The 21,897-nt window shown below is 43.4% G+C and overlaps 2 protein-coding genes across 2 annotated transcripts in view; one reads left to right on the forward strand and one right to left on the reverse strand.

Moving 5' to 3' along the window:
* The window catches only part of ITPKA (inositol-trisphosphate 3-kinase A), a 40,111-nt gene extending 27,027 nt beyond the window's left edge, over positions 1 to 13,084 (forward strand). Inside the window, exons 3-7 of the mRNA XM_042790870.1 lie at positions 86 to 299; positions 1,945 to 2,149; positions 6,777 to 6,878; positions 7,934 to 8,005; positions 8,866 to 13,084. Coding sequence (XP_042646804.1) covers positions 86 to 299; positions 1,945 to 2,149; positions 6,777 to 6,878; positions 7,934 to 8,005; positions 8,866 to 9,069 — 797 coding nt within the window. The 3' untranslated portion in view covers positions 9,070 to 13,084. The remainder of the gene's footprint in view (positions 1 to 85; positions 300 to 1,944; positions 2,150 to 6,776; positions 6,879 to 7,933; positions 8,006 to 8,865) is intronic.
* A 2,736-nt stretch (positions 13,085 to 15,820) lies between these two features.
* Positions 15,821 to 21,897, reverse strand: part of LTK (leukocyte receptor tyrosine kinase) — a 98,754-nt gene continuing 92,677 nt past the window's right edge. The window contains exons 26-29 of the mRNA XM_032990049.2: positions 21,532 to 21,633; positions 19,927 to 20,061; positions 19,470 to 19,560; positions 15,821 to 18,725 (exon numbers count right to left, since the gene is read on the reverse strand). Of these exons, the coding sequence (XP_032845940.2) occupies positions 17,952 to 18,725; positions 19,470 to 19,560; positions 19,927 to 20,061; positions 21,532 to 21,633 (1,102 nt within the window). The 3' untranslated portion in view covers positions 15,821 to 17,951. The remainder of the gene's footprint in view (positions 18,726 to 19,469; positions 19,561 to 19,926; positions 20,062 to 21,531; positions 21,634 to 21,897) is intronic.

Here is a 21,897-nt window from a genome sequence, read left to right on the forward strand (position 1 = left end):
GATGAAGCTGGAGTGGCGAGGGAAGGTGTTTTTCTTTTTTTTTGCGGGTCAGTCTTGTCAGCATGTGTTTGATTTTCTTTTCTAGGGAGTTTCAAGGCAGCTGATAGTGGGAAGATTCTCAAACGTTTCTCAGAGAATGAAAAGGAATGTTTTGAGCGATTGATGAAAGACCCACTACGTTCCTGTGTCCCTTGCTTCCATGGTGTTGTGGAGAGAGATGGCGAGAGCTACATTCAGCTGGATGACTTGCTTACTGATTTTGAAGGGCCTTGTGTGATGGACTGCAAGATGGGTATCAGGTGGGGTACATGAAAGAGAAAGTGCTTTCTAACCCAAATGCATTTGAAGGATGGGGGAGATGTGGTTATGCTCTGTCTGGAGAAGTTTGGTAACATTCCTGGAGCCTTGGGATTCAGTCCAGACAACCTGTTGTTGGTTTGGCAAACCTGAGGAAAGTATGTCCCACTGTTGCCTGATTGTACATGGATTCTGGAAACTGATCTATAGCCTTGAAAACTGTCCACACCGAGACGTTTTCAGGGGTGATTTAAGACAACATTTCTCTGCAGTAGCCTGATAATACATGGGAAAAAAATTACATGACTCATTCACTGCCGGTTCATTTAATCTTCATGTATGCAGTGATTCAAGAAACCCCAGAAATTAAAATTCCCATCTCCAAATGAATGACTGAATAGCAGTGTGAAAGCCCATTTCCAACGCTTGAATGAGTCTTCACTGGTATTGATCTTTTCTGTAAAGAAGAGGTGACCATCTACTCAGGTCTGACCTGTGTTTTCTCCCTACTCTGACATCTCTGTGATGCTATTACCTTGTCCTCCAGATTTTCATTTTCTTTCCCTTTTCTTGTCTGTGATTGAGAAAAACCTCAAAAATGTTACCTAAGCATAACAAATAGATAAGGAATCTGTTGAGAGCCTGGAGTAACAGTACAGGGAGGTATGAACTGTTGGAGTAATCTTTCAAGTGCCAGCTCAGATGCTCAGGAGTTACTGTCATGAATGAGTTATTCAACTTAGAGTGAGTGCAGATAAGCCTTTTCAAATAGATGCAAAATATTAAGTTAATTCTCAGCTAGAAATGTGTAGCACTGATATGCCCAGAAGAAAGAGGAGGATTTGCAGCAGTACATATTTTATAGAAAGTAGGTGACATACTGGTAATGAGTTTCAGCATCTCCTAAACACCAGCCTGGTTTATTACACTGTGATGAAGAAAGTACGCTCCAGGCACCTGACAAGATGCAAGCTTCAGGAGTCTGGTGGAATGCAGAGAACATGGACAGTGCCTCTCTAATGATTATCAAATTAACAGGTTGAGTGATAACAGCAAAATGTGGAAGGTTTGTCACCCTTCACCTTCCCATTCTTAGTTACGTTGTCTGGTTTGGAACTGCTCAGATAATCTATCTGCTTTACTCTTTAAGTTTTACTATATGAAGAATGAATCTCTTTCTCACTGTGATGCATTAAGTAAAACTTTTAATTGTCTTCTGAGGCCTAAAAACCCACACTTGACTGATGTTAGGTTTTTTTTAAGAAGAGACAGTAAGACTTAAGCCCTATTTGCTTTTGATTTCATAGTAAATGATCTCTCCTGTCATCTGAAAATACAGCTCTATTTCTTGGCACAGTAGGAATTCAGCTTTCTCCCATTCTGTAAGCAGGATTGAAGCAAAAACATGTAACAGTAAGTAAGGGTGTAGTTAGAACAAGAAGTGAATGACACCATTCCTGATTCCTGTGGTGGTTTTGCTAAATATGCCTGCAGAGTCATCAGTCTGTGTTCTTTCCCCATATCCAGCACTGGGGTAATCATAACACTTACTTTCCTGGTTGACATTTCTTGAGGCCAATTTATAAGTTGTAAAATTAAGTGTTTGGGAAGCCCTTACAGTTTTGCTGGAATGTGATGCTTTTGCAGGACATACCTGGAGGAAGAGCTGACTAAAGCCCGTGAGAAACCAAAGCTGCGTAAAGACATGTACAAGAAAATGATTGAAGTGGATCCTCTTGCTCCCACAGCTGAAGAGAACGCCCAGCATGCTGTCACCAAACCCCGATACATGCAGTGGAGGGAAACCATCAGCTCCAGTGCCAACCTGGGCTTCAGGATTGAAGGAATTAAGGTAATACTTTCACTTTTGCCTGTCCCTGGAGACAGAACTAATTTGATTTGTTGATTAATCATAAAGGTAATGCGCATCAGTAGCCAGGTTTTCCAAAGGATTATGTGAAATGCACTAATCGAAACCACAGAGTTCAGTGTGGTGTGGTTTTAAAGCATCCATTGTACTTATAACAGAGTAGCGTCAGTGAAGTTAAGCATCAAGTGCACATCAGTTATGCCTCTGCTGACATCTCTGCTCAGTTGAACTGCTGAGACCTTGCAGGAAGGACTCCAGCAGGTATGCAGTGCAGATAGAATGAAAATGAGACAGTTATAAGGAAGAACTTAGAACTGAAGAAATAACCACATGTCCCCATACAATTACTTTTTTTTATCTAAGAACTATACATATTTATTCCAAGTGAATCAGAGTAAAGTGTTTTTGTTGCAGTTATGTTCATTTGCAAGGTATGTTAAAGGTATTAGCTTATTCTTGGGAACGAGGAAATCCCTTTTCCTTTTAAGTACATGACAATATCTGGTATAGATGGAGCTGGAATAAAGCCAAAACAACCAAAAATAGAATTTCTCCATCAACAAAGTCCATCTGCTGTTCTTGATGGGTAAGCTTGTGCCCCTATACCATTCCTAGGATACTGCCTTACGGCCACAGAAGAACCTTGGCAATTTTCTTTCCTACCCATTAATTCTTTCTATTTATTGTGCCCCATGGCAGTGTGAGATCCCTACCCATTAGGTACCTGCTCTCAGAATATCAGCCACCTGGCTCAGTTACTTCAATGTTAACACTTGCTGAATCCAGAATTCTGCTTTCTGCTTGCATAGGCCTATCACAGCTGGCCTCAAACTGGTTTGCTTGGGTTTAGCTAGTGGTGTACCTGTAGCAGCACAGAGCGTGGTGAGGGCGGCCCAAACCCACCCACACCCTGGATGAATACTTGGTACCTGAAGGTCATGACAGGACAGTTAGGAAGAAGTTAGCAAGGGTTACCCTGTGTGATTTCAGGATTTTCTCAGAGCATATACATTTAATTTAGGTATGTTAGGTCATTGTGAATTATAGTCTGGATTAGTTTTGTTTCCGTTTCATAGTTCCGGCACATAGGAAGAAAGGGATAGAAGAGGGTGATGTTGATGAGCAGAGGCTCTTTAAACACTCCTTTCTTCTCTGCTTCCCTGTGTCTTCTCCCTTCCTCACTCACAGATTCTCCTGCTGTGATACAGGAACTAGGGCTTCCAGCTCATGCTGTGCTGTCCCCCTGCACGCTGTGCCACCCACTCCTGGCTGTTAGACACAGGCATCCTCAGGCAGGAACTGTCTGGGTGGTAGATGATCTGGCTCCAGTCCAGCCAAGACACTTCCTGCCTTACCCTTTAGCCATCTAATCATGTTACCAAGATACCTGTTTTATTTCTATACCACTTGGGTCTTTTGGATGCTCTGTGTAATGGAATCGGAAACCCAAATGATCTTGAAACCTTTTACATATGCTCTTGGAAAGATAGTCGGGCAGTGTAGAAGATGTACAGATTTATGTTGAATCTTGGAAAGTGACCGAGCTGAAAGAGCACAGGGGAGCTCCAGTAAAATCTTCTGGCTTGTTCTTGGCGCTTTGGTTGGTTATCGGAGGTGGGTAGGAGCAGTGTGGCATGCAAGCTGCGTGGTATTTTCCTTTGGTGAGACAAAGCTGTAACTGCAAAACAGGACACAAATACTTAATCCTTGATTAAGCACAGGAAATTCTTTGGCGTACTGCAGTAGGTTACCTTTTCCTCTATCTTCCTGTACTGTTATGAGGGATGGAGGTGGTATGTTGTTTTTTTTTTTTTTTTTTATTTTACATGGAGAAATGGTGAAAAAGTGAGCTGTTCAAGCAGTACAGCTACTCTGTACTCCCTACACTGTTTCACCATAGCTGAACTTTATGTCCAGTTGTGTATATTTGCAGAAAAGTAAAGCCATGCTGCAGATATCCCCTGTAAGGATCAGTGGTGCCAGCTAGTGGTTGATGGGGAAAAAGGGGGGGGGGGGGGGGGTTCTCCCCGAGTGCACTGATACCTGCTCAGCTAACTGCAGGAGTTACGGTGGGTTTGGTCATTCAGAAATAGTCCTGTCCTGTGGCTGCTGGAGTAAGAAGCGGAAGCCGAGAAGGTGAAATCGTAGAAGCCCATCTGTGAAGTGGCTGCTGATAAATGAGGTCTGATTCACCATACACACTGCTTCTTCATCAGTGGGGTACCTTTTCTCTTCAGGTTGATCCATCTCTTTGCTTTGCCTTGCTTTTGTATCTCTGAAATTGAGTCAGGTTCATTTCTGGAATTTGTCACTCTTCCTCTTACCAGAAATAGTTCGAACCATTGGGTTTCCTTACAGCTGGCACCTGACACTCAGTCTCTTGTGCCTGCCAGATTGAGAATGCAGGTTTCCTCTCTGGAAGGGACTCTCTGAAGGTAAAGCATCACAAACATCATCTCTACAACCCTAAGCTAATAGTTTTGAAGAGCAGAGATGCATGGGGCTGAGAATTGGGAGTTCTGGCTTCCCATTCTGTCATTGAGTCTCTGCAGTTTGGGAAGTTGCTTCTTCCTTAGATACCATTCCTTTACCTGTAGGTCAGCCATTCTCCCAGGAGAACATCAGATTTGATTCATAAGCCTTTGTGAATCCATTTAGGTCATGACCTGAGCCCTTTAAGGGATGTCTGCAGAGGAATCTGAGCAAGAGCACACAGGTTAAGATAGGTAGCACTATTTTATGGAGCCGCCAAAGCTGCCCTCCTGCTAGCCACGTCACTGTCGCAGCTAATGAGAAGTGCTGCAGGAGGCCCAGGAGCTGTGCAGGAACAGATGTGGAGGTGTAAAGGTGTGACCACAAGGAGCGAGTCAGACGAGCACCTCCAGGGAGCCAGGTACATCCACAGTTGTTGCAAGGGCCTGGGATAGAATACGAGGGATGGTGCCATTCAAAATCTGGATGTTGTTTACAGCAAGACAGGCAGCAGTTACATTTCCTGCCAACCACTTCGAAGGAACTAAATCCTTAAAAGTGTTTCTAAACAGCGGGGAAGCAAGCAACTAGTCTGGCCAGACAAAATTGGATGAAAAGGGAATGCACAGCAGCTATTCCAGACTTGCGCTGGGATTTGGGGCGTGGGGAGAAATTATTTTTAAAACAGCCTTACTCCAGTGAAGAGGTACGAGACATAAGACTAAGTTCCAAATTTCTGTGTGCTGTTGGGTATTACCATACATCAGATCAAATGGCTCCTAACTTTCACTGCCTACCTGCTGAACTTCTCTTGCGTAACTTACACATCTCATCAGGCTGACATGCCACACTTGTATCTGGCCCACAGCACTGGAAGAAAATTCTGTTTATTCTGCTGCTAGAAAGTCTGGTAGGTGGGAGGCTGTTCTGCATGGCTTTGCCGTTCAGTCAGTTCATTCTCTTGCATGATAAATCTGGAAATTTAGCATTATTGGATTTTTTTCGTGTATATACTAGGAGCCGAGTTCTGCTGTGGAGTAAATAGTGTTTCACCTGCTGAGACTAGAGCTGAATTTACCCAGTTTTGGTGCAGTGACTTCTACACGTAGGAGGGAACACATTTCGATGACCTGTTGATTTCTTCTTATAGTGGAAATGAGGGATTTCACTGGATTCATACAACGGAGTGGAATACAGTTTGGTAATCCTGCAGGCTTTTAGTGCATACAGGCTACCAGCTGCTGTATTTTACATGCATGTTCTAAAAGCTCCTCCTATTTGTGTCTCCTGAAGCAACAGGGATGTTCTTGGAGAAATGCATATTCATATAGTCTTGTTGACAGGTATCTCCGATTTCATATACTGTTTTTATTTACTTGTAGTTCCACAAGCACAAGCTGGTTACTACCAGCACATGAAAAGGCTTGTCGTTTCAGTAGCAGGATGCTTCTGTACTGAGCCTTACTGCTAGCACAAAAATATTCTGAATTTCTCCAGCAGGCAGTTGGATACAAGCATGCCGGCGCTGTGCTTTGCCAAAATTCACACACCTGCTTTGTCGCTGCTGGCATTGCCAATCCCAAATGGTTCCTGTCTGCAACTAGCTTTCCATTCTGTGACTTCTGGGTCACGTTAATGTGCAAAGGTATATTAGGAACTGGGTCTTAACCACAGTTGTTTGATTTACCCTTTGAAAAACAAAACCAAAAAGGACTAATAAAATTGGGTTTCAGAATATCCCCTTACAGCACCCCCAGCCAGGGTTTGACTACACCAAGCTAGATGAGCAGACAACCAAAGAGGTCACTGTGGTTTGCCCCATTGAACTTTGCACTGCTACTACTGACGTGAGAAAACCCTCCTGCAACTGGTAATATCATGAGTTGGGTTTTGTTTTTTGGTTGTTTTTTTTTTTTTTTAACTGCACTCAACAGGAAATGAAATGCCATTTAAAGTTATCCAATCAGCTTTTTTATCTTTTCTCCTCCACTTCTTGCTTGGTTTATCTGCTCTCTTCCTGTTCAACTTCTCACTTTCATCTGGTTAGCAAGAGCTGAGCTGTTGATGATTCAAGAGGATTGACTGATGAGGAGAATATGTGTGTAGTATAAATTGTCTCTGTGTGTTTTTTGTGCAGAAGGCGGATGGAACATGTAACACAAACTTCAAAACTACGAAGACACAGGAGCAAGTTCTACAGGTTTTTGTGGAATTCATTGAGGGCAACACAACTATTCTGGTGAGTCAGAACTTTTCAGGTTCACTGATCTTTGACCCAGTGAACTCCCTTCAGGGTTGTGCGTCCTCTGGTACAAGAAAAATGAATTAAACTACCAAGGAAGAAAATGGCTTTGATTTCCAGTCCCTCTCAGCAGATGGAGTGGACATGGGGACTTGGTGAGCTGTGAGAAGTAGTTGGCTGAGACCAGTTCTGTCAGCTCTTGCCGTGAGTTCACCCCAAGTTCCACATGCTAGCAAAATGTCAGTCGAGCTAACTTTATGGCTTGCCATCAGCTTCGACCATGGGTGTTAGATGCATCAGAGGGATGATGATGTCTAAGCGAGGTTTGTGTTGGCAGGAGAATTTGTGATTTGGGAATTCAGTCTGGAGAGGCTAAAACCAGAGCATGGGGGCAGGAAGTGAGCTTGGTGGCTGGCTGTGCTCCTGCGGGCGACGCTCGCCTCAAAGAGCAGTTCCTGGGTGCTGCTTCCCGGGGAGCACAGCAGGCGTGGGGTACGTGGCATAACATGTCTCTTGTCTTTGAAACTTCAAAGGGTGCCGTAGTGTTCTGCTGCAGATTAGCCCTCCAGGAGGAGCGTGCTTGGTAACACCAGGGCACCATTAAAAATGTATACTGGAGCTTTAGGCATTAGGCCTTGATTTTTTTTCTTTTTTTTTTTTTAAATCCCCCAGCCCCATGATTGGAGCTCCTTGTCTCTTTCCACTGTGAAAAACTGAAAGATTTTTAATTGCTTGATACCTTTTTCTCTTTATTAAAAAAAAAAAAAAAAAAAAAAGAGGGATGCAGAAAGTCTCACTGCGTCCAGAGCAAGACAGTTAAGTATGTTTGCTGTCACACATGCAGCAGAGGAACTCCAGTCTGTTTGTTTGCTGTGAAAGCCTGTTGAAGTGTATTTTCAGACCGACTTTCAAATCATGAACCTGTTGTTTTGAAGGACCTAAAATTAACACTATCTCTTCATTATATTGACTCTTGTAAACAGACTATCTTCATTCCTTACTTAAATGTTTATGGGCTGTTTTGTTTTTTTTTTTTTTTCTTCTTCCTCCAGAAAAAATACCTCAAGCGTCTGCAGGAAATTCATATCATTCTTGAATCCTCAGACTTCTTCAAGCGACATGAGGTGAGCACTGAGTGTAATGTTGTGGAAGTGTATTGCTGCTTTGTTTTGTTACTTCAGCATAGCCTGCTGTATTAGCAGAAGGGAATTTGTAGTAGAGGAAAACTAATATATGTTAACAACACAGGTACCACAAAGCCTCCATCACAATGATACAAGAGAGTAAACTAGTTGAGGAATAATAAATCCTGTTATCTTTATAACATCCCAGCACTTACAGTTCTGGGCATGGTTTATTAGTACCAGTTTCCTGTGGTCTCTCTAATCTTGGTGTGTTCCAGTGGGAATCTTTACAGGGGAAGGGTAATGTGGAAGCTTGCGTTTGGGACAGTAGCATTCAGTTGTAGTTTGACAAGGAAAGCTTTATTAGTTATACTGGATTTACATTGAAACACTGTAGTATTCTGCTCTATATGTTCTCCTTGTGTGCTTAGCTGTGGAGAAGGCGTCATTAGCATTGTGACTTCTGCTTGTTACAGCTCAGGATTCAGAGATCAGACATTTTATTTTACCTTGCTAATTTCCTCTTGTCACTGGAGGCATTTTTGCTGATCATGGGTCATGGTTCTCTGAAAGTAGTCGCTGGCTTTTGCTGAATTGCTCAAATTGAGACCTGCTGCCAAGTGAGCTGGAGAAGTGCTTTTCTTTCCTCTGTCTACTGAGTCCCTTTTCCCATTTACATGCCCATTTATATGGTAACTGATTGATGTGGTTATGCAAATGGAGCATGTAAATTGTCAATGCTTAAGTGTAGTCCAAAAGTCTGTTGGGTCCCAGGTGAGGAGGTCATCTTTGTAATGAGAAGTGCTGAGTGATGGGGCAGGGCTAAAGATGTGGTTTTAACCACATAATCTGTCTTGCAGGTCGTTGGAAGTTCACTACTTTTTGTACATGATGGCAGTGGGAATGCCAATGTGTGGCTGATAGATTTTGGAAAGACCACCCTTCTCCCTGATGGGCAGACACTGGATCACAGGATCCCCTGGCAAGAAGGCAACAGGGAGGATGGATACTTGTTGGGGTTGGACAATTTGATTGGCATCTTGGAAAGCATCACTGAAAGATGAGTTGAGAATGGCACAAAACTTGCAGGGCTTCTCTGTAACTTTCTGCTCTACTGGGATCACTCAGAAGGAAACCTTTAACTCCCTCCAAACTCCTGAGGTCATCAGTGCAGAGGGAGCTGCATCCAGAACCCAGCAGTTAGTGATCAAAGATCAAAATGGCTTTGCATCGGCCCTCTATGAACCTAAATAACTCCAGATTGGTCTGTATTGCACCAGCCTAACTTCAGACTGGTCCTCAGAGAATGAAGATCTCCATACTCAGGAATCACACCAGCATGAGTCTAGAGGTCTGTGTGGTAAACCAGAATGATTCTGATTTCTGGCAAACAGATGGGAGGACTCCAGATTACCTCTAAGTGAACCAGAGCGAGTGCTTGGGAATTCAGGGTAGGAATAACAGTTCTTCAGGGAACTGCATAGTTTTGAAACCAGCAAGAGTGGTGGTGTGTTGGTTTGGTTTTGTTTTTTTGTTTTTTTTCCCCCCTAATTCCAAGTCTTCTTGCTCCTGTGTACACTGTAGGTTGGACCAGCAACTTATGCTGCATTGTGTTATGGTGTGCAAAAGGTGGAATTGGGTGATAATTGCAAGAAACCTGGAGCAAAGGGAGACAGCGGTTTGTAGTGGCTGGATGTGGTAACTGCTGTTGGCTGTTCCCCCTCTCCCCTACTCTAGCCTCAATTCACTTCTATCCAAGAACAGCCTTTGCTTCTTATGTAGCCTCTCAGGAGATCACCGATACTCTGGGGGGAGAATAGCAGCCTGTTGCCTCCCAAAGCATTTGACTTCCAAACCGGGTGGGCTGTTGGGAGAGCGCCTCGCTTGGCGAGTTTATCCCTCTTGCAGCTGAATGGCAGTTCTGAAAATCAGTAATGACTCTTTTGCACACAGACCAAGGAGCTAAGGGGATGTTTCAAGGCCTGTTTATTTTTAAAGATAAAACCCCTAAACGCACGCACTCATTAGTAGCCAGCAACCAGTGTGATCTCTTAAGATCATGGTTTGACTGGCTCCTAATGCACGTGACTTCTTGGCCGTGTTCCTGTTCCCAAATACGATGCTGCCACTTTCGCGTATAGGCTGGCGCAGCAACCAGGGAGGTAATGTTTCTGCATTCACAGCATTACACTAATGGCGAGAGAATTCCCAGGCATCCTTCCTCCAAGTTATCAGCTGTTAACTCAGGGCAGTTTGGGGGGAAGGAATGCCAGTGTATCACACCCCTTAGTCCCCGTCTGGAATCGCAGAGCCATCTGTGGTTCATTCTTCTTTTGCTGTGGCCCAAGCACAGCCACAGAAAAGTCACAGTTTTTGGGTTAAATCAAGGAGGACTGAAATGATTTCTTGTAATGGCTTCACCTACCTTCTCTGGTTGCTTCTAGTCACTTGAATGGTTCTTTAAATACTAGCAGTATAAATACTATCAGTATTCACGTGTTCACTCACATTTCAGGTTTTAACATTAATAATGCGATGATGCAATTTTCAAAATGAGGATGACTTATATTTCTGTCTGATTGTTAACTCCCTTTTAAACATCTAAAGCTAGTAATGTACATTGATCAGAAATTAATGTCTTTTGCTGGTGTCCTGTGCTCAGGAGAGGTTCTGAGAACTTTAGGATATACGAAGCTGACTCTATGCTTTGGGAAACTGCCGTTTCAGTAATAGTCATGATTATGAGTAAAAAAAGACTGTAGAGTCCAGATCTGGAATGAAATCTATAACATTTGTAATTAGAATTGAAGAGCCTAAAATAATTTCTGAAAGGAGTTACTTTAGATAACACACTACTGTACTACGCGATCAGTCAGATTTAATGACTTTTTCATCACCTCTAAACAAAATAACAGTATTAAAAATTCAAGCTCAGTTGTGACCTAAAAGGTAGATGATGTAGAGTGGGTATTCTGTAAGAAGTAATGACACATGGAAACATTTTAACCTAAACCAGAAGTTGGTTGAAACTGGTAATTATTTTTGCAGTTCACTGCAAATTCAGACTGGCCTCCCAGAGTCTGTCTCAGTTTTATTTTCACGATGATATGTTAATGAATTTTCCACTTAGATGTTTCAGAGGGCTTGTACTTTTTTTTTTTTTTTTTAAAGTGACATCAAGCTTTCAATAGAGAGCACAGGTATTATTATTCCAGATGCCTCCTAACTTTTGAACTGCTATGAAATGATGAATTAATCTGTGGTGAACTTCATACAATTTAAAAAAAAAAAGTCATCTTCCTTCCCTGCAACCATCAGGTAAGCAGTGCTTAAGGAGAATGGGAAGTAAATAGGTCTCACAGGAGAGGACTTTAATAACAATACCTTTTCTATGAGACTGCAGTTCCAACCAGTCCTACCATAATTAAAAAAAAGTAAAAAAAAAAATTGGAAAAGCTAGAAATGGGACTGCGAAAGTGATAGAATTCATAAGTGGTTTGCCTAATCAATCTTCAGAGTTAAATTTCTTCCTTTACCACATATGTGAATCTTTTGCACCAATGTAATTTATTTTTTAGATGGGAGATTCAGAGGGTAAAAGTTGTTGCTCAAAGGTCAGTTAATGATACACAAACTTTTAGAGTGACTGTCCAGTTCTAAAGGAGAACTAGAAGCAATGTGGCACCAGTACCTTAAAAAAACCCAACCAGTGCTAGCACCTGGATGGTTTGCAGTATGTGGTCTCGGGGGAAACCATGGGGAATGATCCCTTCCTCTGCAGTAGTTGAAGAGGTAAAGAAAACCTCTGCTAGAGCAGACCCTGGTCTGGAAACTCATTTGAGGGGATAAATAGTTCTAGGAAGTTAGTTTGGAAAGGGCCCTTTGGCTTGCTAAGGGATTAGAGGGGAAGAAGCCACAATCGGCTGCTGCTGTTACAGGAAAGGAGAAGAGGTGGCCGCTTTTCATTAGTGAACTGCAAGCGTAGGACTGTTCTGTAACAGGGGAGCCCTGAGGGGCTGGAGGCTCTGAGCAAACTGCCCCAGGCTGAGTCAGATACCTTTTTCCCGTGGGCTGGCCCAGAGCGCCTGTTCGCGTACCTGCACTTGCTGGCGCCAGGAAGCAGCACTGCCGCCTTTCACTATGGAGTCAGTTGCCTTGAATAAGCTTCTGTTTACCAGAGGATCAATATGATGCCTTTGCACAGGTATGTAACATAGACGAGCTGATGCATGATAACCCAGGTTCTTGTTCACATACACGTCCAGAATGTAGTTCTTTAATGCCTCCGCTGAGATACTGCCTCACTCTGGAGACACGGAGAACACGGGTGTTTCCCCAGCATGGGGAGAGATGCTGGCCCAGAGGCACCTCGGTGCTGAACAGCCGACCTCTGACTTCGGCATCAAGGTCTTTAAACTCACTAGTTAGATGCAGCAGTGCTTACTGCTGTAGCTGCTGCATTCCGGGGTGAATCGAGCAGTAGGACTTCTCTCCCTCAACGTTGTCAGAGATTTGTTTTTTTGGCCTTGGACAGCTATCCTAGGCCTTGGTTTCATTCCCATTTTACAGATAGGAATAGTACCTACTTACTTCACAGGAATGGTGTGAGGCTGTCCATTATTGCTTGCAAGATGCTGTGAGATTCTTTGGAGGAAGGTGCAATATAGAATGAGATACGTTAGCTAAAGATAAAAATGATGGGTGTTGGGCCTCCACCAGGATATAAATTTGGATGAAATTTAACCAAAGTGATAAAAATGAAATCCCTCTTAATTTTTACGTGGCTGGAATTCATTTAACGTCTGATCCAGTTCCTATTATAGGGAAAGAGTTTCAATGGGAGTTGGACCAAACCCTTAAGTATCTCAGAGGGCTCTTGCTACTTTTTTTTGTTGCTGTTGTTATTATTTGTTATTATTAAGGTATTGAGATCAAATGGCCTGTATCATTCACATGCATCCGTTCTGAACACTACAATGCAATGCTGACCATGGTCACTTTTGACATTGACTGTATTGGTTGAGTGTTTGTTACTCTGAAGTGTGTATGCTACTAAATAAATGAGACTGAAGGAAAAAAGACACGCACTGTGATTTGGTCACAGGACAATATCTTTTCTTCAAACATTTCCTTAGGAAAGGAACAAAACCTATTTATTTCAGTGGCTCTTGTGCTTGTAGTCTTTAGCATCTAATATTTCCTACACCAAAACTGGTTCTAAGACATCTAGAAGCTAACATTGGAGCTTGGTTCCAAAACCCATCTTACCTGTGTGCAAAGAGGACTTAGCAGAGAGGGAAATGGCCACCATTGGTGTCTCTTTATTTTGTGGTACAAATATAGAAGTATATACTTGTCCAGCTTTAAACTGCATAGAAGCCGGTGTGTCATCTACTTATGGTCAGGTAAGTTGGCAAGAAGTGCTGCTGTGGTCAGAGGTAATGATAAATCAAACCCAACTCAAGTACATTAAAGTCATGTGATGAGAGGGGAAGATGTTAATGATGTCATACCTAAGGTGTCTCTGCACCAGATTGAAAAGGTCAGGCTGCCAGGAGGAGTGAGCACGGCCATGTCTGCAGGAGAAACTCTCACAGAGCTCTGCTGCTCGAGGGTCTGTGGAGGTGGGGTCCCTGGCTGACACAGCTGTGCAAACACGTTGGGAAAAACCATACTCCCAGCAGTAGGGTTTTCTTCTGTTTCAGGTAAGTAGCGGGGAGGGCACTGGAGGTGGAGTGAGTTACACTTGCAAAAGCCCATAACTCTTTCATTTGACTTGTGAAGTTTTCTTAGTGCACATCTGCCTGTGGGCAAACCAGTGGAGAACTTACCTCAGGAAAAGGGTTGATAGGAGAGGGACACCTTAAATCTGTGCAGTTAAAAATTCTGTTTCTTTAAAGGGAAAATGAAGATACAAAACACTTCAGGAGAGAAAATATAACAAAGAAATCAGAAGCAAAAATACTAACAAATGTGAAAGAGAGGGAAAGACATTGAAATTTGCAGTATTATTTCATCTTTTGTTATTCAGTCACCTCTTTAAAATGTAGGTATGAAGTGGTATGAAGCAATATAAAGTAACTAATACTGAGCCCAGAAAAAAAAAAAACCAACAAAAGAAAACCACCAACAACTATATACACACAAATCTAAAACCAATTTGGTAATGTGTTAAAAGACAGACACCCGTTAGGAAGAGCAATTTGTAATAATGGGAGAATGCTGATTCTTCAGTGGGGAAGTGTTGGAAGACTTTTCACATGGATTACATTATCCCAGATCTCCAGCTCACGTCATTCCTCTAGGAAACAAAATCAGGTTTTGGCTTTCAATTGCCAAAGTAATCTAGTTTTGACACTGTGGGTTCAACTCATTCATTATGCACTAAAAGTGTCCTTAAAAACCAGTTTCAAGCAAGTTATATTTTGAAATGGCAACAATTGAGCACTATGGAATCTGATTCTATGAACGCTAAGTTTCAGTCTCAAAATTGTAGGACTGCAGGTTGTAGTATGTGTCATTGCAATTGTTTTTGTTTTTATATAATACGGATTGGACAGCATGGAGCATTTCAGCATCACAGCAGAAACAATATTAGCATTATTTCCTCCAATGTTTAGAGATCAGATATGCATAAAGAAACTGTTACAGGTCAAAGATTCATGGCAATTGTGCTGACAGAAGATCATTTACCTTTCCATTTGAAGGAGGTAAAAGCTTATGTAAAATTCAGGTTGCTAATGTAAATTCTTTTAGAATTCCCAGCTTTGTCTTTTAGTGCCCACTTGGTATGTGCAGCTCCCTGTTCCGTCGGGTCACAAGACCCTGCATCTGGCTCAGTACATCCAGAGCTACCTGCTGTTGTAAACCAGCAGAGCATGTCCAGGAAACAACCGCTGCATGCTCACTCTGCTCTTAGAGTTGCCCTTCAGCACCCCGCTGTTGGTCACTCTTAGAGATAAGATACTGTGCAGGAGGGAGTTTTATTCTGGCTCAGTGCAGCTTTGTCTACATGCTTCTTGTAAGTACCTTGATGCAGCTGTTTGGTAAAAAAAACCCACAGATATTTGTCCAAAGTACTGGACTGAAGAAGTTGCATTTTATTTATAAAATGAAGGCAACAGCTGCAGCCAAGACTGCCTGTGACATTGGTAATAGAACTGTGTTCTTCTCTCCCTTCACTTGACAATGGCTTACCTCATTTTATCACTAGTGGCCTTTCTAAATTCTGTTGAGGCAAGTGCTGTGTGTGTAGGAAGACAATGGGAGCTCAAGCTAGGTGACCATGTGGACAGCAGGGATCCCACCTGCTTCTCACAGGATTATATTAGGGTACTATATAGTCGTTTCCATGTGAAAAAATTAAGAATTGTCTTGTGCCTGGTATTTTACAAAAAAGTCTGCAGGAAGAAAGGTGGTGTAGTTAACTTCCCACAGCTTCTGAATAAGCCAGTGTCTCACTCCTCTTACCACCGATTTCCTACCAGTGCTGCTGGCTAAGGAGTAGGAAAATTGAAAATTTTCTGTGCATTCTCTGAATGACTCTCTGAAAGCAGAGTGAGTCATCGTGGTCATGGGCACGACCTTGGGTGCTCTGCCCAGGACAGAACCTGTTACAAACGAGGATTGGAAGACGATCTGCAGCTGACTGAGGATCTCTGCACTCTGCAGGGAGGAAGGGGCTGAGTTGCTGATGCCCAGTCGCAACTGTCAGAAACTTTGATAGCTCACCTTTGGGGAGAAAACTACTAATGCATAAACTATAGGACTAACATCATCTGAAAGGCAAGGATGCAGAAGAATAATTGATGTTACTTCAATTAGCTAAAAGTAGATTTATTTATTCTTGACTAGCATGTTCCAGAGGTGACCAGCTTGAAATGTGACCAAAACTGCTAGCCTCTGCAAGAGGAAAGAATGAGAAAATTTCCTGCTAACTGGGCTTTTCTACCTCCTCTAACTGGGCTGTAGCAGCTCCTGGATAGAAGATAGGACAGGCACTGAGCTAAATGTAAGAGAAGCCAGAGAGCTAAAGCCAAGGTGAAATGGAAGGAAGGGCACGAAGCAAGGGCAGGCGTCTCCCTTGGTCACTAAGCCCATCAGTCCCTACACCGCGCCTGGAATGGGACCTCAGAGGGACCGCTCTGTCCTGACCACCTGTCACTTCACAGCATGGATTGGGAATTATTTCCACACCATACGGGCCATCACCGCTCAGCTCTGCAGATGACAGTACAGAAAACTACTCATTCTAAAGCCAAAGGCCTCAAACTAGAGGAAGCTTGGGAGAGGTACAACATGGTACAAACGTGCGCTGAAGATGCATTTCACTCAAGATGGATTCAGACTCTCTATTCTGTTCTTTTCTGCACCACATCTCAGCAGCGTCCACCCCCCCACGATGCAGAGGACAGGCAGGCTCTGGGGTCAAAGCAAACCCTCTCCTGCCAGCCCACAGCTTCAGACGCGTGAAGCTTGTATCAGAGCACACCTTCCCTCGGAAAGGAACCAGAGTCAACAACCACCACCTCACCAGGCAACTTGATTACACCTGAAGGCAGCATGTAATTTGCCACTGGAGGTTGGCAGCGCAACATTCAGGAGTGGGACAAAGACAAAATACTTTTCAGACTGTTCAGGTTAATCCAAATTATTTACTTTTTCAGCCTCCTTATTTTGCAGGCTTTAACTAGTAAACATCAGTTTACACCCTAAGCAATAGAAGAAAGCCTTAAAAATGAGCTGTCTTCGAAACAAACAACTTCCACCTTTACCGGCAAGTCTGTGTGCTTGCAATGCAAGAATAAATGATGACCTGCTCAGGTGTGTGAAGCCAAGTCAGGATTTTAGTGTTCTCAAGTGGTTGAGCTATTCTACCTTCCTGTGTAAAGGGCACTGTAAGGTAGTGTTCGTAGTAGTTGCCCCTCCCTTGCATTACTTTGTTTCTACCTTAGAGAAGTAGGTATGAAAACCAAGAACAATGCCAGTGCATCAAATGCCAGACAGTTATCAGAGAACCTCCGCTTAATGCTTACCGCCATAGCACAGGAAATTACTGCTGAATATCAAAGTACTTACAAAAAAATGAAGTTCATCCCAAGTCAAGTCCACTAAAAGATAAAAACAGTCCATTTCTCATCGTGCCATGCAGCTCACCCTTTCTTGAAAAACCACCTGCCCCTTCCATGCCAGAAGCTGTGAAGAAAGCAACACTGTGAGGCAAACAGTACATTTCCTTCACTATGCAAAGGACTACTGTCAGCTCCACCAACTATTTTTTTAAATAGTAAATTTGTTTTCCTCTTCATTGCTTGTTTTCAAAGCACATGCTCAGAGGAGCCTGGATTTTTTTTTTTTCGTCCTTTCTACTGCTTCCAATTTGAGCAGTAGCTCCATTTTCATGTTTTTCCACAAGGTCTGCTAATAAAACAGATGCAAATGTGGCTGCTATTTATTTACTCCCTTACAGTGCCTGAGCAGCATTAGTAAGTCATCAGGACTGCAAAAAGCTCTCGGGAATATAGCAGCCTTTGCAAGTCGGTTGCTGCTGGCACAGCGTGTGGTTTTGGTTTCTTCTGTCAGAAGCACAACCTGTGTTGGTCTTTATTTCCATCCAAATGCTGCAGTTGGATGGTAGGTCCATTTCTTTTCACCTGAGCAGATTGAGGAGTCGTCCTGTCATTAAGTATTGTATTCTGAATCAGAGCAGCAATGTCACTGTTCTCCACCTCTGAGCTGGTTCAGTGGAACACGTTTGATGGGCAGAGACGGAAATGCAACTGCCTGTAACGATCTGGGGATCCAGCAGGTAGAAGGAGGAACTAAGTAACATTGCTGATGTTGAAGTATCACCCATCTGAAGGAACTTAAATGGAGGAAGTAAGTGAAATAGGAAGGAGTCCTTCCAGATACACACACTCCCTGATCTTTGGAAGAACCGTTTCTGTTATACTGGAGTAACACTCAGGTCACCTGACAGAGACAAACCGGAGTCCCTCTCTCTCGACGTTTTTTCTGTTTTATAAAAAGGCTTTTCATCTCCATGCAGACTGGAGCTCCTTAGCACAGTTGCTCTGACCTCTGCCGAAGCTGATGGCTGGTGGTCAGTGCTATAGCACAGGTCATCATAAGCATAATTTACATTGCCACAGGGGAAAGTCTGGAGTTTCACCAGTTCAATCCCACTGATATCCAGGTGAGGGTGGTTGCTTCGACTTGGAGACGCTGGAGATGCCCGAGAGCTAGGGGAACTGCAGTTCCCATCAAAGCCTGAATCGTCCCGCTCTGGAGTTGCTTTCAGCTTGGAGCTGGGGTTGAAATGACAGATGTTCTCTAGCACCCAGGATCCATAGGTTGGGTTCCAAAGATTTTTCGTTTTGTTTTTAAGTCTGTGGGTTGGTGGATTGCTGAGCTCCAGCTTCTGGTTGGAGGTGTGCTGGAACCAGGCCCCGCTGTTGAAATCGCTGAGGCACGGCAGGCTGGGCCCTTGAGCCGTCAGGTTGCTCAGGTTCTCCACCAGTAGCTCTTGCGGATGTTGTACAAGTTTGTGCCCAGCATGGTGGGAGTCCAGTGCTTTAGGTGTTGTCTGAGGTGTGAGAGAGGGGCTTACCAACAGGGGCACTAGCCCACTGGAAATGTTGGGGCGCGTGACCGTACTCCCTTCATCCTCTGGTGCGGGGCCACATTCCACGGGCAGCTCCGTGTTGATCACATCCGGGTCCTGAAAAAGAGAGACAAGAATCTGTTACACCCCGAGTGCCTCCAGGGTGACTGTCACACCTGCATTTTAGAAGAAATAGCTGTCAGAGCAAAAAAGCTTTTGGCAGAGGTTGACATCAGGTTTGCTTGGGCAATATTCCTGCACATCGTATCAGGTGCTACGTGCCATCTGGATGTCGCATGCTGCTAGGACCTGCAGAAATGCTCTCTCATTTACGTGCTTCCTTTGAGCAGAGGTTCTGCTTTATTGAAATCAGTGGCTGAGCTGGGGGTCGCTGGTATGTAATTTCTCCCTCAGGAGGTTGGATCCAGGCCTATAGCTGTAAAATGCTACCAGATCATGAACTCGCCCTCCTGCCATCTCATCCCTCCCCTCCCTATCAATTTAGCTCTGGCTTTCGAGCAACCTTAGGCAAGGTCAGAATGTGGACCTTGAAAGAGATTCTAAATCTCTTCCATCACAAAATAAAGGACATTTTGCTACTGAACAAGCTGAGATCTGAAATCACCCACTTGCACAGGGACAGTATAATCTCCTTTTGGTTGGGCTGAAGATGGAAGAGTGAGGATGAATACCAGAAAACCCAAATGAAAAGAGCAGTTAAGTCAACAGCACCACCACAATTGGGAAAGTAATTAGATCAGTCTGTTAGGAGTCTTCGCTTGGTTTGAGCACTAAAGCTAGTGCTTTTGGGTAGCTGGCATTCCATGGATCATCCTCCACCTGGATACCAAAGACTAGTACCTGTGTGCAATACTTGATTCTTTCCAAGATGGTGGAGAAGTTTGGCCGATACTCTGGGCTGTGCTGCCAGCACTGTGTCATGATCCGGTACCTTAAAACGAGTGTAAAAAAAAAAAAAAAAAGTATCAAGAAAAATAATTCTATAAAATGTGTTTCAGTACAAAATGATCCTGGTTCCAGAGAAACTGCACTTGGTACATGGCCCAAAGGGGGAGAGGAAAAGTGGACATGTCATTTCTGCATCCTGGGATCCTGAGCCATTAGGGGAGCACTACTTAAAGCAAATCCCACAGTGCTCCGAGCTGTACACAAGAGGCAGTGGCTCAAGAGACCTTCAGTAACACCCACCTCACGCAGGGGGCAGTCGCCATCCCCCGACTAAAGGTGTCCACTTGCCTTTGTCTAAGCTGTTCGGTACCCGCTATCCCGTGGCGTGTGGGAGTAAGGAAATACTTACACTGGTCCCGGACAGTTTTTTGGTGGATCCATTCTTCCTCCACTAGTGACGAATTCCAGCACTTCCTGGTTGGTTTTGCAAGGGTAGGGCATGTAGCCTAGAGAGAAAATCTCCCACAGAAGCACACCAAAGGACCTGTGTCAGAAACCAGCCAACACCACCAATTAGGTTTCATTTGTGCTCCACCAACCTGACACGAAGCTGGGTAGGTAACACCACAGCGGCAACCTTTTGAAGCTGTAGGCCAGCCACAGTAATGTGCAATTTGTGTGATTATGAGTCAACTTCGATATTAAAAAAAAAAAAAAAAAAAAAAAATCATTCAAAATAATTGCTTAAGCTCCGAAACTGGCTTTTCAGAGGTTTAAAAAAATTCGAGCAACTCTGAAGTTGTTTTTTCTGCTGCATCTGTTATTTCTAGAGCAGGAAATGCCAGAGCACCCTTTGCTATGTATGGTCTAACTGAAAAGAACCGTTAGATCTGGCATGGAGATTCTACCTTACTTGGGAAGACTCGAGATGTCTGAATTGGTGTTTGGGAACGGAATGCTCAAGAATAAAATCAAGTAAGAGACATTCAGTGAAACTGAAAGGCGGCAGCAGTGTTTATTTTTGGTCATGATACAGTTGCTCTTTTTTTACCTCCACAGGTCAGTCTGGCAGTGCCACTGAAAATAACGCATGTCTTAGACCCAGGGGAGTCAAGAGGGTTCTGCCAGGACTTCAGCAGGGTCAGAATTTACAAGTGCCTGTTTGCTGCAAAGGTGGAAGAAATTTCCAGTAGACCCACGTTACTTATAATAGCCTGTTACAGGAACTGTAGCACTTTCCTTCAAATTATTTAGTACTGGCTGCTCACAGTTAGGCGCTGATAAGCAATCCCTTGTCTTCCGGCACCACTAACAACTTCAGGAAACTGGGTCAGTGTGGCATTTAAGGGAATGTCTCACTACAGTATATTGAAGAATCTGCTGTACAGGGAGAGAGACGTTCTTAAGCAACTGGAAAGCTTCCATCCCCCAGCACCTGTGCGTGAACGTGCTGCTGTTGAGGGGGTGCTTGTTTTAAAGAAAGATGAAGTTACATGAGGAATCAATATATAAATATTGTTTCCTCAGCAACCAGCAAGGACTTCTGATGAAATCTGCTGTCATGTTGTATACAACAGAAAGAAATTATACCAAAAAAATTATCCTGGGTGGTACAGAGTCATTTACAACATATACAAGCAAGCTGCATCACGGATAGAAACTGAGGGTTGAGGGAAGTGTCTGATAGTTTCTGTTTGGATTCTTACCTGAGACTTCTTGGGAATCTAAACAGCTTTCTCTTTTTACTTCTTAACTGCCTTTCTATGACAGTCTACATTTATGTATAGTGAATTTTAATTACCTCCCATTACATTAGATTTTAAAATTCTTGCTCAGAATTTGTTAGCCATGCTTCTACTGAATGCAGAGGGAAGACTTGTAATATTTTTCTGGGATTCTGTAATATTTTTCTGACTTTTTTTAAGGCTCCTGCTGAGCAGACTTTTTTTCTTGAGCACTGTACTTCTTGACCCTTATCGCTGAGTAGCAGAAGTGCTTAAAAGACATTTGTTACCAGGTATCAGTCTTGGAGGTGAAAATGCCCTCTAGAAAAGCTTCTGGTGGCATCCACTTGACAGGAAGCATGGCTCTTCCTCCCTTGCGGTAGTAACTTGCTCTGGGAAAGATAAAATGCATAGAGAATGTCACACAGCCTGAAAGAGCTCAGATATATAAAAGATCTTATCACCACAGCAACAGCAGCTGGGGATTGCATGTGGCAATGGGGCCCAAGTGAGAAAAACAAAAAAGTCATCAACACAAATAGTGCACTGAAGCTATTGTAAAATACAACTGTATTTTATACCCTCTTTGGAACTGAGATGGAAACAGCGTGTTGTAGGTGCACAGCTGAAGACATCAAATTTGCCAATGCTTTGCA

The sequence above is a fragment of the Tyto alba genome, unplaced genomic scaffold (genome assembly GCF_018691265.1).
Source record: "Tyto alba isolate M040663 unplaced genomic scaffold, T.alba_DEE_v4.0 Super-Scaffold_18, whole genome shotgun sequence".
NCBI lineage: Eukaryota > Metazoa > Chordata > Aves > Strigiformes > Tytonidae > Tyto > Tyto alba.